At 36.5% G+C, this 17444-nt stretch overlaps 1 protein-coding gene across 5 annotated transcripts in view; it reads left to right on the top strand.

Moving 5' to 3' along the window:
- The window catches only part of LOC150092386 (E3 ubiquitin-protein ligase LRSAM1-like), a 414983-nt gene that overhangs the window by 342040 nt on the left and 55499 nt on the right, over window positions 1-17444 (top strand). For all 5 annotated transcript variants that reach the window (XM_090415009.1, XM_090415005.1, XM_090415008.1 and 2 more), the window contains 2 exons: window positions 8696-8794; window positions 12356-12487. In XM_090415009.1, the coding sequence (XP_090271135.1) occupies window positions 8696-8794; window positions 12356-12487 (231 nt within the window). The remainder of the gene's footprint in view (window positions 1-8695; window positions 8795-12355; window positions 12488-17444) is intronic.

The following is a 17444-nucleotide window of genomic DNA, read 5'->3' as shown; positions in this document are numbered from 1 at the left end:
GTATATGAGAAGAGATTGGCCCTGAGATCCTAAGGAATTTTTTGCAATGTGGCCTGTAAGAGAAGAAATGTTAATGGAAGAATAACACTGTTGGATAAAAATGCAGAGGACATAGTGGAGTTATTCATGAACACTTTATTGGGGTATTACATCATGGAGAAGGAGGGTTTAACACTAGAGGGATAGGGCAAGTTCAAGGTTTATAATTGCAAGAAGAGAGTGTGATGTGATTCAAATACTAAGTACTCTGCATGTCAATAAAGCAATGGGTCTGGATGATATTTTTCCACTGGTTTTGAGAGAATGTGCTAAAGAACTGACAGCTCCATTGAACTGACTTTTCAATAAAAGTTTGGCCATAGGAAAGGCACCCAAGGAATAGGAGGGCAAGATAGTGGCATTGCATAAGGGTGGTAGCAGGTTGAAAGTGTCCAACTATAGACCAGTTTGTATTTCATCAGTAGTTAAGATCTTAGAGAAATTAGTAAGGGATCATTTGCAGCATTGAGTAGATGAGGATAATGTTATCTGTGAGAGTCAGCATGGATTTGTTAAGGGGATGCTCTTGTTTTAGTAATACGATTGCCTTTTTTTTTTTTTTTAATAAAGTCACAAGAGCAGTTAATGAGGAAAAAGCATATTCTGCCCCCACCCCCCCTTTTTTTTTTTTTGGATGTTAAAAGTCATTCGACAGGGTACTGCATGATAAGCTGATATTTAAGTTGCACCACATGGATTTAGATGTCAGGTTAATGAACTGTATTCTGGATTGGCTATCTGATAGGTATCAGGGAGTTGTGTATGGGAGCAATATCAAGAGGCAGAAAGTTACAAGTGGAGACCGAAAGGACTCAGTACTGGGACCTGTTTTCTTTAACTTTTATATCAATGACGTTGTCAATGGATTGTGAAGCTTGGAAGAGTTATTAGTAATAGTGCAGATGTAGTAGCCCTGCAAGAGGATTTGAATAAACTGGACAGATGGGCAAATGAATGGGGGTATCAGAAATCCACAAAACTAATAATAATGGTAAATTACTATTATTATTAGGTTTGTGCTTTTCTCCAAATTTTCCCAAAAACATTTCTATGTGTCTGGTAATCATTTCCTACTCCGCTGTTTAGATCTCCTGCAAGGACTAACTCTTCCTTTTTCATTGTGCCTGCTGCCTTCTCTAATGCCTCAAAAAAATTCCTCTATTTCTTCCTTGGCACATCACTCTACTTGATATTGCCTGTCATTTAAGATTATTCTCATATAGTAATAGTGCACCACAGTGTTGAATACTGTGGCTACTCCCTCTTTTCCCTGATTGTTATTGCCTGAATATAATATTTTATATTTGTTGCTTAGAAAGAGCTCACCTGCTTCTGTCTTCTTTGTTTCAGTCGTGCCTATTACATCAATCTGGTACTTATCCAGTTCTTCTGCTAGTTTCATTACTTTGTCATTGATGCTTCTTACTTTGATAGTACCAATTTTGAACTCTGCTGACAATGAGTTTGAATGTGTTCTGGGATCACTGAACAAAACGTCTGGAATTGCTGCTTGCCTCAGCCTCAAATGAAATGGCCTGAGACATTATCACTGATTCCTTGAAGTCCCACAGTTCACAACTCTTCTGTCCTCTTTTACTCTATCTTCCCAAAAAATGCTCTTCATGTTCTGTTCCTTTTAGTATATCATTCTCTGTCAATCATGTCTCACTTACACCAGTGATTTCTGGAATTGCTAATTTTATCAGTGCTTCAAACTCTGTCCTCCCTTTGTTCCTAGTACTCTATTGCATTGGTGTATAAGCATAATAGCTTTCCTTTGGTCTCCTGTTCTTCCAACCATTCCTCATCCTGTCATTGGACAAAACATTTAACTTTACACCTTCCATTTTCTTCAGTGGTAACAACGTCTCATACCTGTCCAGATAGTTTACTCAAAACCTCACCATCTAATTGTCATTTCCCTGATGAACATGCACTCTTCTTCTCTCGACATCAGTCTACCCTACTCCATACTATTCCACTCACTCAAATGCCAACCATCTCTAGTAAACAGCTCTTTTCTACCTTCAAAATTATATCATACACCCACATACTGAAGGCCTGTCTTCCTGTACAGCCAAAGTATCATGCCATTCATAATTATCATTATTATTATTTACTAACATGTGACTTCCACAGAATCACCGACTTATCATGGGAGGTGCACACTATCGCATGCTATGCTCATCCAACCATGCATTAAACTGATTCAGTGTGCCTACATTCACAACACACCCAAGTAATGCATTCCACTCACCAACCATTCTTCAAAGAACCTGCTACTTACTCCTCTGCTTACACCCTCCTTATACAGTTTCCAGCAATGGCCTCTCGTTCTATCCCCCCCCATCTCCCATTCTATTGAAAATCACTTCCATTTCAACCTAACAACAACCCCTGACTAATTTGTCTCAATCATATCCCCCCCCCTCATTCTCCTATTCACGAGGCTTTGCAATTTACATTCTCTCAATCCATTTTCATACTCCACATTCCAAAGACCACTGACCACCTTTGTGAATCTTCGCTGAACCTTTTCCACCATATCCTCATCACCATGAAAATCCAATGACCAAATATGCACACAATAATCCATATGAGGCCTGCTCAAGACTTATACAATGGCATAATAACCTATAACCTCCTTTCTGCATGTCAGGGTCCTCTGCATCATTGATGTGCCGTCTTCACAAATGGTGCAATGTGGCCCCTGAATTTAAGGTCCTTGTCTACCATCACTCCCAGACCACTTATCTCCTCTATCTCCATTAAAGTTGTCCCACCAAGTGTATACTTTGCATCTCATCATTGCTTACCAAATTTCAAAACCTTGTACTTTGCAACATTGAACTGACAGTTCCACTTACTTGCTCATTCTTGCAATCTATTAAGTCCTCCTGTAAAGCCATAACATCTGCTTGACTCTGCATTGCTCTCCCCAGTTTTACATCAGTTATAGTTAAACCCATCCCAATATCATTAATATACAAATTGAACAACCATGATCCCTAAACTGACCCCTGCAACACACCACTATTGACCTTCCTCTTTCAGAATAAAACAAGCACCCCCATATACAACTTTCTGATACCTATCTGACAGCCAGTCACTGATCCAACTCAGAAGTCTGTTATCCAATCCCATCCATTTCAATTTATTTAACCACTTCTTTCTGGCAGTCTATCAAAAGCTTTTGCGACGCCATTGTATATGCATCTCCCCTGTCCAAGTTATTTGTCACCTTGTTATAATACATAAATAAGTTAGTAATACATTATCACCCCTTAACACACCAATTAAAAATCAGAAAGCGTTCGTTTTTCTGCCAGTTTCCTTTGGGCAAGGGTGATTTTCTGGATCAAATTCATCATTATTTGAAAAATGTAGAAATTGTTTTATGTCCTCGAAACATTTCCTGCTTTCATCTTCTGAACTAAATAACCAGTCTTGATCACTATCCACAATAGGGTAATAAATATAACGTAAAAATTGTCTAGCATGCATATTCGGTTGTATTTATATGTGAAACCAAAATTCACGGTCACATGTATTAACTTGGGTGCGCAGAAAAAATTCAGTTTCTTGGACCCGAGTTAACTCGGTTGAGTGCATTAAGGGGTTAACAAACCCATTCTGATAGCCACAGAGAATTCTTCTGTTATCAACCCATTTATTTATCCTGCTTCTCACAATGTCTCTAATACCTCCAGATATACAGATTGGCCTATTTGTAGCCACAGCCTTATCACCCACCTTTATACAGTATAATTTTGTCTCCCTTACACTCCCTTGGAAACTGTGCTGCTGTAAGACTTATTAAATAGGCATGCGAATACTACTGCCAATTCCCTGGAATATTCTCTTAAGACACATGGTGATACATCATCAAATCCCATTGCTTATTGACATCAAGGTTATTTATTTCCTCAGATACCTCCTCCTGCTCACTCACAATTAAGCCATCCTCTACATTTAAGTTCCTCATGATTCCACCCCGATGATCACTGAATCCCCCAACAATGTCTTTTGCAGCACTTCCCATTCTACCCTTTTTCAACCATTAACATCATTTATATATTTGGTTTAATCCTTTATCCAAGTGTAAGTTTTTGCCTTAAGTATTTTCAGGACTGGGGTAACTCGTGGCAAAGGTGGTATAACTTCTCATCACTTGCCTTAGTATCCTATAATACAAAGCACCTCTCCTAGTGGACATGTATAATGCTATGCATTAAGGAAAGGGTCAATACTTTCCTTAATGCATAGCATTATGGAAGGTATTGACATAATCATTCTTCCTTCTACTTGTCACAAACTGTCTAGGATTTTTCTTCGCCTAGTTTGCCATTTTCTGCTCATACTACACTTCTGTTGTTCTGAGTCGCTCTTCTTGCTTGTTCTTTATACTCTTCATGTAACTGATTATTACCATTATCCATCTTATACTGCCTTCTTCCAGATTTCATGCTTAAGTCCCTCATTCATCCATTTTACATCTACTTTATTCAGTCTTTTGGCCTTCAGAATACATTCACTCATTGATGCTGTTATGTATTTCTTTGTCAATTCCCAAGCAACATTTATTTCCTTGTACTCATAGCTCAACTTCTCTTTCCATGCTAGCTCCAAGCTGTCTATAATCACCTTGTTATAATCACCAGCCTTGTACTTCCACTTATGAGGGGGATGGAGGGCTGAAAAGTTCTGATAAACACCTTGAACAAAAATTATATTTAAGCAACTGATACAGCCACAAGAAATAACATAACTTAAAGCTCTCTAACCCATGTATTTCATCAAATTGTAATAATTTGTTATTTTTCTTTGAGGATATATAAGAAGACCTGTCAGAGGTTTGAAGAAATTCGAAGACACAGAGGTGTAGGTCATCATCAAGTTCTTTGTGCTGCAAAAAAAGTCCACAACTGAGATTCACCAAACTTTGTGTGAGACTTTATGGAACTGTTCTCCACCATATCCGACATTTGCCAAGCATGTGACCAAGTTTAAAGCTGGGCATCCAAAGACAATAGATAAATAAATTCCGTGTGATGATGCGCGTTCCCCCTTTATATGGGAGTTCACGGTACCATCTAGTCCCCCCAAATTTTATCCGGGATCTGGAACTGGCATAGGCTGATGGGTCACTATTCCTGACTGTAATCTGTGTGTGTCCTCGGACTGGTTTGCCTGCTTGCTGGATGAAAAACGCCAGATAAACTAGTGGAAAAAAACCTGCTGTCCACGCCCAAGACCGGCTAACTTGGCTATGGCTGAGGAAGATCCTTGAGCTCCTTACATCATTGACAGGAAGTGAACCTAGGACACTCCTTCCCCAGGCACATGGTTGTGAAGCGCAAAGCCACTAGGCTAACCGTGCGGATGAGACAATAGATGTCCCCAGGTGAGGAAGGCCTTACACAACAATCACACCAACATCTGGACATGCAGAGGCTCTCAGCAAAGTGGGTACTCAAATGTTTGAATGCCGACCAAAAGAGAGAATGTGTACTGTCGTCTCAAGGGATTTGGGGTGTCATGTTGATTAATTGGATGCAAATGTTTTGGTTTGTATTGTGATTATTGATGAAACAACCTGGCTTTATTACTATAACCCAGAGAATAAACAACAGTCAGTGGAGTGGAGACACAGAGGTTCTCCATGCCCAAAGAAGTTTCGAAACCAAAAGTCAGCAGGGAAGGTTCTTGCTATTATCTTTTGAGATATGGATGAGTTGGGGGGGGGGGATGTGAATACAATGGAGGTGCATTTATATACCAGGGCTGTTCAATAAGTAATAAGACTAATTTTACTGTCGCAAAACCACTTATCACAATATTAATTTCTGTGGAATAAAGAAATGTCGTTGTCTGTATTAACAAAAGAGGTTGATAGATGGCGTATATGAGCTGATGTGCCAGAGTGTCACGTGACTAAACGCAAGCTTGTTTCGGTGCGCCTATGAGCTGCGACCAGTCGTCGAAATGGAAACGTCCTTGGAACAGCATTATGCGATTAAATTTTGTGTGCGTTTGCAAAAATTGGCATCGGACACTTTTAACATGATACGTGAAGCTTTCCACGATGAAGCAATGTCGAGGGCAAGTGTTTTTCGCTGGCATAAAACTTTTAAGGAAGGAAGGCAAAATGTGGAAGATCTTGAACGTGAGGGAAGACCTCCAATGTCCATCACAGAGACAATGATCAACACAGCAGCAGCAGCGATTATCATCAAGGAGGATCGCAGAATTACAGTACCCCAGCTGCATGTTGTCCTGAATATTTCTGTGAGAAGTGTTCGCTCAATCATGGCTGAACATTTGGGACTGAAACGTGTTTGCACCCGATGGATTCCCAAACTCTTGACACCAGAGCAAATGCAGCATCGAATGGATGTGTGCACAGAATGGAAAGAAAGACTGGAACAAGAAGGCGACAACTTCTTAAAATGCATCATTACAGCAGATGAAGCTTGGTTGTATCACTATGACCCTACAATGAAACAACAAAGCAGTGAATGGAAGCATCTGTCTTTGCCTACCCCCAAGAAAGCAAAAACTGTAAAATCAGCTGGTAAAGTTATGACCATAATGTTTTTTGACTACAAAGGCATTGTTTACCAACACGCTGTAGAACCCGGGAATACTGTAAACGGCTCATACTATGTGGATGTTTTATGGACAATGGCACAGTACATCAAAAGGAAGCGTCCATTGCTGAAGAATGGCTTCTTATTGCACCATGATAAAGCAAGGCCACATATTGCTGGTGGTGTAGTGGATGTTTTGCAGAACAACAACATAGATATCCTACCACACCGTCCATACAGTCCTGATCTCGCACAGTGCGATTTCTGGCTGTTTCCTCAGCTCAAGAAACCACTAAGATGCCACTTCACATGTGTTTAAGAAGTGGACGCAACGTTGGGACAAATGCATCACGTCTTATGGTAGTTACTTTGAAAAAGACCATGTAAATGATGATGATTAAAGGTAATCTGTTTTCTGTATAAATATAGTCTTATAACTTATTGAACAGCCTCCTTACATATGGAAAAGAAAGAAAAAGGTAAAGAGTAGCAATGAAGTGAAAGAGGATAAGAAAGAAGAAGAGCTAAAAGAGAATGTAGAATGTTAATTATTGACAAACAAAATTTCAACTTTAGATGAGTAAATGAGTTGGAAAAGCACTTGATGAAAGACAAGAAATTGAAAAGAAAGAAGATAAAATATGAGAGCGTTTTAGCCTAGGATATTGGGACAGTGTGATGTGAAATCAGTGGCATTTGTATACAAATAACCTAGTTGTTAAGATACTTCATGTGCAAAATTCTGCTTATTCACTCATGGGTAAAGGTAAAAAACATGAATATACTTTCTTTTCAAGTATAATTTACTTTCTGACAGTGAAAAAACTTCTTCCAACTCTCTCTCCTCCAGAGTATTTTAATAATATGGTGACACACTATTTTGTTTCATATATATGGAAATAGATTTACCAATGATGTTGTTCTCATCACCTCAAAAGGTCTAGCTATCATTGACGAGACCTTGATAAAGGTTGAAACTTATCTGGATAGCGACCCTTCCCAAAATGAAGTGTCATTGCATTATGGGATACTGCAGCAATTTAATGTGAAGTCAACTCCCTCTATGTACGAGTATTGTAATCATGAAGATACTTCATGTGTTAATTTAGGTTTGTTTGCACTTAGGTAAAGGGTAAAAGCAAAAATACAATTTCTTGTCACATATAATTTTCTTTATGAAATGTGAGAGGAAAATAAAGTGATAACCTAGTTGTGAATGAAATTCCAGAAATTCCTTAATGAAATTCCAGATAGTAAAAACTGATATAGTGATAAGGTGATTCCAGAATTAAGGGTATGCAGGATGAGTAATGAATGTGTTGGCTAGTGTGAAGACTTCAATGCTGACTTGATGGTATATGCAACCACTTAGAGCAAGTGGAAGAGATGATTGTGCTGGTCAGGATGAATTACTTCAAAAGTGAAATGTATAATATGTGAGAACATAAAGAATTTATTAAGCTGCTGATATTTTGCTGGATTTTAAACCAGTATCCTTTGTCACAGAAGAAAATCTGCTAAAATTAAGTAATTCTGGAATATTCATCAAAGGCATTCTCTAGGATTGTGAAATAATACACTGCTGTTGAATAGAAGGTGGTTTTATTGTGACCAGATATCTCCTAAATTTTTGATAAATTAAGAAAGCCGTGTTGGGTGGCTTTAAATATAACATTTATCAATTCCAAATACAAATGTTTCAATACATAATTTATCACTTGGAAACAAATCTTTGATTCCCTAAATATACTAGATCTACCAAATGCCACAATTATACAAGAATTGCTGAATTTAAAAATAGTGGCCTAGCCTATTAGTACTGCGATATGAAGATTGTGTAAGCTTTCTTATGAAATCACAATGATTTTGAGAGAATTCATGCAAATCACTTGAATATGATAATAATAATTAAATTTAAACTACTTTCTTATTTGCTTATCAAGCAAATAATTATTCTTAGGATTAATTTTTTTTTCTTTATTATTTAGATAACAGTGATAACAAATAAAAGTTTTTATGCAATTTCTGAGAAATTTCCTTTGTCATTTTAATTTACATGTTCACAGCAAGAAATGGAACAACATAGATTAGAAGAAATGAAAGATTTCTGGTTAATACAGTATCAAAAACTGATGGATCGAAAGCCACAAGAAATGATTGATATGGTATGTATTGTAACTATATAGAGCATTCATTAAATAAGTTGAAAAATAATGCAAATGCACTTGAAACTTCAGTTTAATTTAAGAAATTTCACTACTGTTGATTTAATTTTTATTATATGTGGGAGAGAGTCATTGTGAAAGTTGAAGTATTTATGGAAGGAGAGAAAAACTGGTGAGCAAGTTTGAAATAAGTATATTATCTTGAAAGGGAATGAGACTGAAAAATTTTAACATTGGAATTAATGTTGAATGTGCCATGGTCGAAGGTCAGAAGAATAAAGAAAACTCAATAGGGAAATGGTGCGCTTTTGTGTAGTCCTTCGCAGGACAAAGTCCAAAATTGAAAGATTTCAGAAATGTTGAGATTAGCAAAGCTGAGAAGAGTGCAAAGCAAGAATTCCAGAGTTAGAAATGAGAATTTTCAGTTTTCCTTAATTTGTGGAATTTGGGATGAAACATTAAAACTGGCATATATCCAAAATATACTCAAAACATTTAAATGTATATTTAAACATACATACTACAAGCCACTTTCTTAAAACCTACCAAAATTCATATTAATAAGGAAACATTCAAATACTGTATACAGGTTATCTTGTCACCCAAGACTGTGATGTCCATTATACAAGTTTTCAATAAATTGCTGTCATCGCACCTACAAGAACACTTTTGTGATTGCAATATTCCCGTTCCATGGCACCTTAATAATAGTATCCGAAACCAAAATGTAAGACTTGGGGGGGGGGGGGGGACTAAAATTGCAAACACACTTAGAGAAAAACCACATCTCCCAGATCCAAAAAACTTGTCACCCTAGATTTCCAAATTGACAAAATTAAATTCTGTATTTCCTAAACCAAAGCAATAAGCAACAATAAGGACCAGTAACTTTTCTATAAACATACATTGCCTGTCGTACACTTAGAAAATTATGCCCAAGTTCCAATGAATAACTAGGTGACTTAGAATTTGATGTAAACTATTAAGTGTACTCCAGTATTTCACTTTTTCATTGATTTCTTTAGGAGACTGCTCTTCCTGTATTCTGAAGATGGTTCCACTTTCAAAATGGCCCACTCACCATAATTTTGAGTGTATTATCTATTTATTCTTTTCTTATTATTTTTAACACCAGACCTCCATGGAGAAAAAAGACTTCATATGACCTCTAAACTTCAGATACTTGTTCACCACCAATTACTGGTCTCTTGTCCCCCTCACCCTTCCCCTTATTCTCCTAGATTCCACTCCACCATATACTACTCTCTAGTGTCTGTCTTCAACCACTCTGCTTTCCATTCTACTAACTTCATATCCATTCCCATTTGTTCCAACTTTTGTAATTATTTTCTGTGTGGTATTTTGTCAAATGCCTTTGCAAAGTCCAGCAGTATCATGGTGTCCATTTCCTTTATGCAATTCTACTGTCACATTTATTAAAAAATGTGAATAATTATCAAGACGTGACCTACACTTGACTAATCCATGCTCCCCACTATACAGTATCGCATCACTATCCACCTACTATTGAATTTTACCTTTAATCAACTTTTCAAATACTTTACAACCACTCCTGATATATTAATTGGTCTGTAGTTTGCTACCTCTATCTTGGAGCCATCTTTGTACTATGGAATTATCTTACCCTCTCTCTCTACTCTCCTAATCTGCTCAGAGCTGATACTTAGATTGAACAACTTGATCAGAGGCAATGCCAATCTATTGTACATTCACATACTACAAAGGCTGACATGCCATTCAGTCCCACTGCTGTGTTGAGATTCACAATTTTCAATATGCTGAACACTTCCTATCTGTCTACCTCAATTTTGATATGCGTCTCTGTCACATCAGCAACTGTAAAATCTCCACCTGGATTTATGCACTTTTACAAAATGATTACTTAGCAATGCAACTATTTCCTTCACCTCTGTCACCTTCATGCTATAGTCATTTTTTCTCTTACTTGCTATATAATGAAAAAACTCTTTTGCATTTACTTTGGCCAGCTTAGCTAATTTTCTCTCATAATCTGATTTGGCTTTTTTTTATTAAACTAGTCATCTTTCTTTCCTGCACTTTGTACTGCTCATGAGTATGATCACCTTTTTCTTAATATTCCCTCCACATTGTGTTCTTTTTTTTATGCTTCTTGCTTTATCTCTACTCATCCACTTAATTCCCACTTGGTTTATTCTCTTGACCTTGGGTATGCGCTCTGATACTGCTTCTCTCAAATAATCTCTGACCACTTCCCATGCATTACTGACACTCTTTCCTTGTAACTTCTCAAGCCATGGTACTGCTCCAAGATGACTCCTAAATCTGCTGTAATTACCATCTTTATAGTTTAACATAAACCCTTTTTGACAGAGAATTCTACATGTTTGGCAACTTTCCAAAACAAAACTGCATGATCGCTTTCCCCCAGTTGGAGGCAGAGTTTTTACCTTGGTTATGGATATAACCAAGGTAGAAACTCAGTTGGCTATCAGATCCAACACTCTCAAACCCCTTGTCTCCTCTATAACATATTTCATGAAGTTGCCTCCTTAACAACTGTATAACTGTATTCATATTATTCCATTCTTTCTCTGTCTTTATTTCCATTTTTTTTTCTAAATAGTTATTAATTCTCTGTTCATATAAATTTCTTAAATCATTTAGTAATCTTGCTTTATAATTAGATTTTGTTTCTCTATCTTTCTTTGTCCGTGCAGTTAGCTGAGTGGTTATGTCTCTGCAACCATATGCCCGGGAAAGGAGTGTCCTGCGTTCAATTCTCGTCGCTGACATGAAGAGCTAAGGATCTTTCTCAGACATAGCCAAGTTAGCCCGTCTTGGGCGTGAACTGCAGGGTTTTTCTTCCCAGTTTATCTGGAAGTTTTCCTCCTGAAAAATAGGCAAACCGGTCTTAAGAACACAATGCTTCACAAACAATTTCACATGGTTGAGCATGGGGGTAATGACCCCACCTCGTAGTGAGTTATGAAACTCAAAAATGGGAGGCCAAGGCCCTACATGGGTCTGTAGTTCCAAAGAAGAACTTTCTTTCTTTCTTTTTTTTTTTTGTAACTGATTTGGTTTCAAAAAAAAAAAAACCTTAATTTTGCCTTCATAAATAATGATCTGTACCTAATTCTAGTCCTTTTCTGACTTTAACATTTCTAAGAAGAGGCTTGCTGCTTCTCATTTGTTATAAAATAGTCTAGAATTGTTTTTCCCTCTTGCTGCACACCATTGATATGTATATTTTTATGTTTATAGAATGCATGTGATGATGATAATAAAAATAGTTTAAATCTTAAAGTCAGAAAAGGTTTTCAGGTATAAATTTTAATATATTTATGAATCATCGGATAGCATTTTTTTCCTGCATTCTGTTTCTAGGTGAAAGAAAAAGCTAAAAGAAAATTTGCTTTCCTGATTCTAAAACTACAACCATCAATTGATATTCATTTAAAGTTACTTTTATTTTAATTAATGATTAGATGTTGACTTATGTAAATGCATTACAGTATTTTTAAAAGGTATTTATATGGACGAATTTGTCTTATTTAGGAACTCACTATGGACCCAGTAGTAAGAGCAATTATTTTTGAGGCTAACGCAGATGAATACTTGCCATTATTTGCTGCCAAGATGGTGATGCTGCCTCAGTTGTTAGCAATGACAATGAAAGATTTAAAAAGGGTAAATTTTGTATTTGCATATATTTACATTCCCATATCTGTATGTCTAGGCATGCATCATATATATATATATATATATATATATATATATATATATGAAAGAATGATCATTAACTCGGTTAACATACATATTTTTATGAAGAATTGAATGACTAGAATCGAGATTTAAGTAAAAAGGTTTTAATATAAAAACACGACTAGTTTCGGCCTGTAACAGCCTTCATCAGGTGACATTATAAAAGAAAAAAAAAACACTAAACACCAAAGGTTAAAAGACTTTGAAAAACATAGAGAGTCTCTATACATAATTAGCATGAAAACGTAGTAGTTGTATTTAAAGCTGTTCTTTCATTTGTTGCATTGTTGGGAGAGTGCGTGCTTGCAGCATCACATGAATGCCAGTACATGATTACAGCTGAATGACTATCTGGGAGGTTGTAGCTCAAGTTGTTATTTAGATGAACAGGATTGAAGATGATTTTTCTAGATTCCACGATTTTTCTCTCTAGTTCATCATCGCAACAGAAGATGTTAGTAGATTTTTCCCAGCAGACTTTGTGACTTTGGTTTTCATCATTAGGATTAGCCGAGAAAAGGATATGACTTGTTAATGCACTGGCTCGCTGTCTCTTGTAAGTAATGTCCCTCGTGTTCTTCCATACGCAATTCGACAGATTTGTCTGTCTGCCCAAAATAAGGAATATCGCAATCACACAATATTTTATATACAGCAGGGTATTTGAGTTGATGATGACAAGGTTTTGAGTGGCTTATTAAGAAACGGATCTTTGGAAATGGAAGTGAACAAGGTTCTGATATTATATTTTCTTAGAACTTTTGCTAATTTATGTGAAACTGTACTTGTTTCTCTTGGAATATCCATTAACTTTGAAAGAAGTTTTCAGATAGTTTATTTCTGTAAGAAGTTCATCCAGAAGAGAACGGGCTATGTCCCAAGGTGGAAATTATTCCAAGCTTATGAGGAGGAAAGTGATGGGACTGACTATGCAGATATCTGTTGGTATGTGTGTGGGCTTTCTATATATCGATATTTTGAGTTTACCAGAAGAGCGAGTCAGTTTGACATCAAGAAAAGGCAAGGAATTATCCGTTTCAAGCTCGGCAGTAAACTTAATACTTTGATGTCAGCTATTGAGATGTTCGAGGAAAACCATAAGGGATTCATGTCCATGGCTCCAAATAATGAAGACATCATCTACATAGCGTTTCCAAACTTTAGGTGTTAAAATAAAGGAAGAGATAGCCTTGGTTTCAAAATCCTCTAAGTAAATATTTGTGAGTACAGGGGATAAAGGATTACCCTTAGCCAGTCCATGATTTTGTTTGTATATATATATTATCTTGAAATTTGAAGTATTAACCGGACCTGATGCAATGTATAAGCAAGGCTAACATTTTTTTGGATAACTTGTCCTTGAGTAATATTACGACTTCATCTGTTGGGACGTTAGTGAACAAAGAAGTTATGTCCAAGCTAGCCATGATGTCATCTTCATTAACTGTAATATCCTTGATGTATGTAACAAATTCTGTAGTGTTCTTGATAAAGGATGGTGACTTGCCTGAAAAATCTAGGTATTTGGCAAGATATTTTGAAAGATTGTACTTCTGGTAAACTCAAAATATCGATATATAGAAAGCCCACACATACCAACAGATATCTGCATAGTCAGTCCCATCACTTCCCTCCTCATAAGCTTGGAATAATTTCCACCTTGGGACATAGAGCCCATTCTCTTCTGGATGAACTTCTTACAGAAATAAATCATCTGAAAACTTTTCAAAGTTAATGGATATTCCAAGAGAATCATTGAAAAATTCCTTCTTAATCCTCCTAGACAGCACTCAGAAGAAACAAATAGATTCAAAGGCAATATATCTATTCCTTACACAAGTACAGTTTCACATAAATTAGCAAAAGTTCTAAGAAAATACAATATCAGAACCTTGTTCACTCCACTTCCAAAGATCCGTTTCTTAATAAGTCACACAAAACCTTGTCATCATCAACTCAAATACCCTGGTGTATATAAAATATTGTGTGATTGTGATATTCCTTATTTTGGGCAGACAGACAAATCTGTCGAATTGCGTATAGAAGACCACATGAAGGACATTACTTACAAGAGACAGCGAGCGAGTGCATTATCAAGTCATATCCTTTTCTCGGCTAATCCTAATGATGAAATCCAAAGTCACAAAGTCTGCTGGGAAAAATCTACTAACATCTTCCATTGCAGTGATGAACTAGAGAGAAAAATCGTGGAATCTAGAGAAATCATCTTCAATCCTGTTGATCTAAATAATAACTTGAGCTACAACCTCCCAGATAGTCATTCAGCTGTAATCATGTACTGCCATTCACTTGATGCTGCAAGCACGCACTCTCCCAACAATGCAACAAACGAAAGAACAGTTTTAAATACAACTACTACGTTTTCATGCTAATTATGTATAGAGACTCTCTATGGTATTCATAGTCTTTTAACCTTCAGTGTTTAGTGTTTTTTCTTTCTTTTATAATGTCACCTGATGACGTTATAAAAGAAAGATACGACTAGTTTCGTTACAGGCCGAAACTAGTCGTGTTTTTATATTAAAACCTTTTTTACTTAAATCTCGGTTCTAGTCATTCAATTCTTCATAAAAAAAAAAAAATATATATATATATATATATATATAATCATTTCTACTGTGCACTGTTAACTTTTAGTGATAGCTTCATTTTTAATATCATTCTGTCATTAATATCAAATCAGGTGTTTTGACTAATTTCTATCTTATTCAACTATTGGTGGTCTGATTAGCTAAGTAAATAGTGTATTTGCTCTCCAACCAACTGGCTGGAAATTCGCCACTATGAGCAGTGAACATTTGAAAATGTTTTTAGTTGATAAATGCATTTTGTTGCCTGATGTGAGACCACCATCCTGGTTAAGATGAGTTTAAAAAGTTCTGCATTTGATCTCTGTGCAGAATTTCCAGATGATTTAATCCTTATCCCATCACAGTACTAAATGTGCAACAGGCTTGCAATCTTGCACATTTTGTACTCTGATTGCAAACCTGTTGCACATCACAGTACTAAACGTGCAACAGGTTTGCAATCTTAGGTGGGTGCAATTTGCATTAAAAAAAAAGGAGGGGTGTCTCACCACATGAGCTATATTTTTATATTATTACCTATTTCCATATATAATTTATCTTCACAAAAAAAAAAAATTTAAAGAGGGAAGAAAAAAATGGACTCATCTCACATATCCTTAAAGACCATTGCACGGCAAATTGACAAGCATCCTCCATGCCCTACGTAAAAGAGAATTACTTTGACAGGTTGTTCAAGGAATCCTCCAAGGTCATTCACTCAAAAGGCACGCTAAGTACAAACCAAGGAATAATCTTGAACAACCTGCCAAAGTAATTCTCTTCTAAGTAGGGCATGAAGGATGTTTGTCGATTTGCCCTCCAATGTTCTTTGAGGATATGTGCACCAAGTTAATTTTTTTGTTCCCATTATTTTTAAGGTGAGTGACATTTGGAAGTTGTTAATTATTATGTGTAACATTCAAGACCTCTCCCTTGCCAGTAATCACATACAGAGCTTACACAACAATGTAGAGATTACATGTAACATGCCTAATGATACTCATGATTAAACTCTCATTCCAGTCTTTTCAGTTTATTGATATTAGTGTCTGTTTTTTTATGGGGAAGCCATCTATGAAAGGTTGGTCAACCTATAGTACACTAGTACCATGGATGGACAAGAAGGAACTTATTCACATTTATCTTGAAAAGCTGTGGATTTGTATTCCTTGCAAAACACATAAGATGCCAGACTGTTCCAGAAGGCAGTAGTGGAAGGGAATGGCAAAGAGGAGGAAAAATTTCTTCTGTGATCTTTAGGGAATGCTTGGGGCCACCATCCCCAGATATGGGAGCAATATTCAATGGCATTTGTCTTGATGTTGGTGACATAAGTATGTAAGTAGATGTACCAACAATGATAGAACCTGTACTGGCAGTCATGTTTAAGATAGCATAGCAGTTGAGTGTTGATTGCTCTTGCCATTACTTTGGAAAGAACTGGAGTAAGAGAAATTGGGCAGTAGTTTGAGGGTATTGATTTGTTTTCCTTTTTAGGAATAGGTTGAATAGTCCACTCTGTCATATTTCTTTCTGCCATGCATAAGTGAGATCTGGCTGGATGAGACCAGAACTGCATGCAGTAGTCCAAGTGAGGTCTTATCAAGGCTTTGTAAAGAGGCAAAATGACTTCCTATCTTTACATGTCAAGGTACATTTCAGCTTTTATTCTCTGAGTTGTATTTACAATTTTTGCTATATGACCCTTGAACTTCATGCCTGCTAAAACTTCAAGATTCCTGACTCTCATCAGTTTCTTCAAGCATAATCCCACCAATATAATACGACATTGGATATCTAATCATACCAAAGTGCATAACCTTACATTTATTAACATTGAAATGACAGCCGCTTTCACATGCCCACAATTTCAGCCTATTTAAATATTCTACAAGCACTGCATATCAGCAGTACTCCTCATTTCCCTACCTATGTTTATAGCTGTATGCCATCTGTCAAATCCTTCCCAATGTCATTAATGTACAGATTGAATAACAATAGACCAACGAATGATCCTTGAGGCACACCACTGGTTACCTTGAATTTTGCAGATTCACCCCCCCCCACTCCATACACAACTTTTTGATATCTGTCAGTCATTCATCCTCTTATCCATGCCAATAGTTTATAATCCAATCCCATATTCTCCAATTTATGAAACAGTCTTCCATGCTGTATTCTGTCAAAACAAAAGCCTTAGCAAAATCCAAAAGTACCATGGTGTATCCATTTGTCTTGTCTAACTCAGTGACAATATTATTATAGAATGTGAGCAAGTTGCTAAAACATGA

This window comes from Typopeltis vanoorti, chromosome 26 (genome assembly GCF_054136105.1).
Source record: "Typopeltis vanoorti isolate ZY-2024b chromosome 26, IOZ_Tvanoo_1.0, whole genome shotgun sequence".
NCBI classification, from domain to species: Eukaryota; Metazoa; Arthropoda; class Arachnida; order Uropygi; family Thelyphonidae; genus Typopeltis; species Typopeltis vanoorti.
Note: the sequence above shows the minus strand (reverse complement) of the source record. Positions and strands in the feature narration are given on the sequence as shown.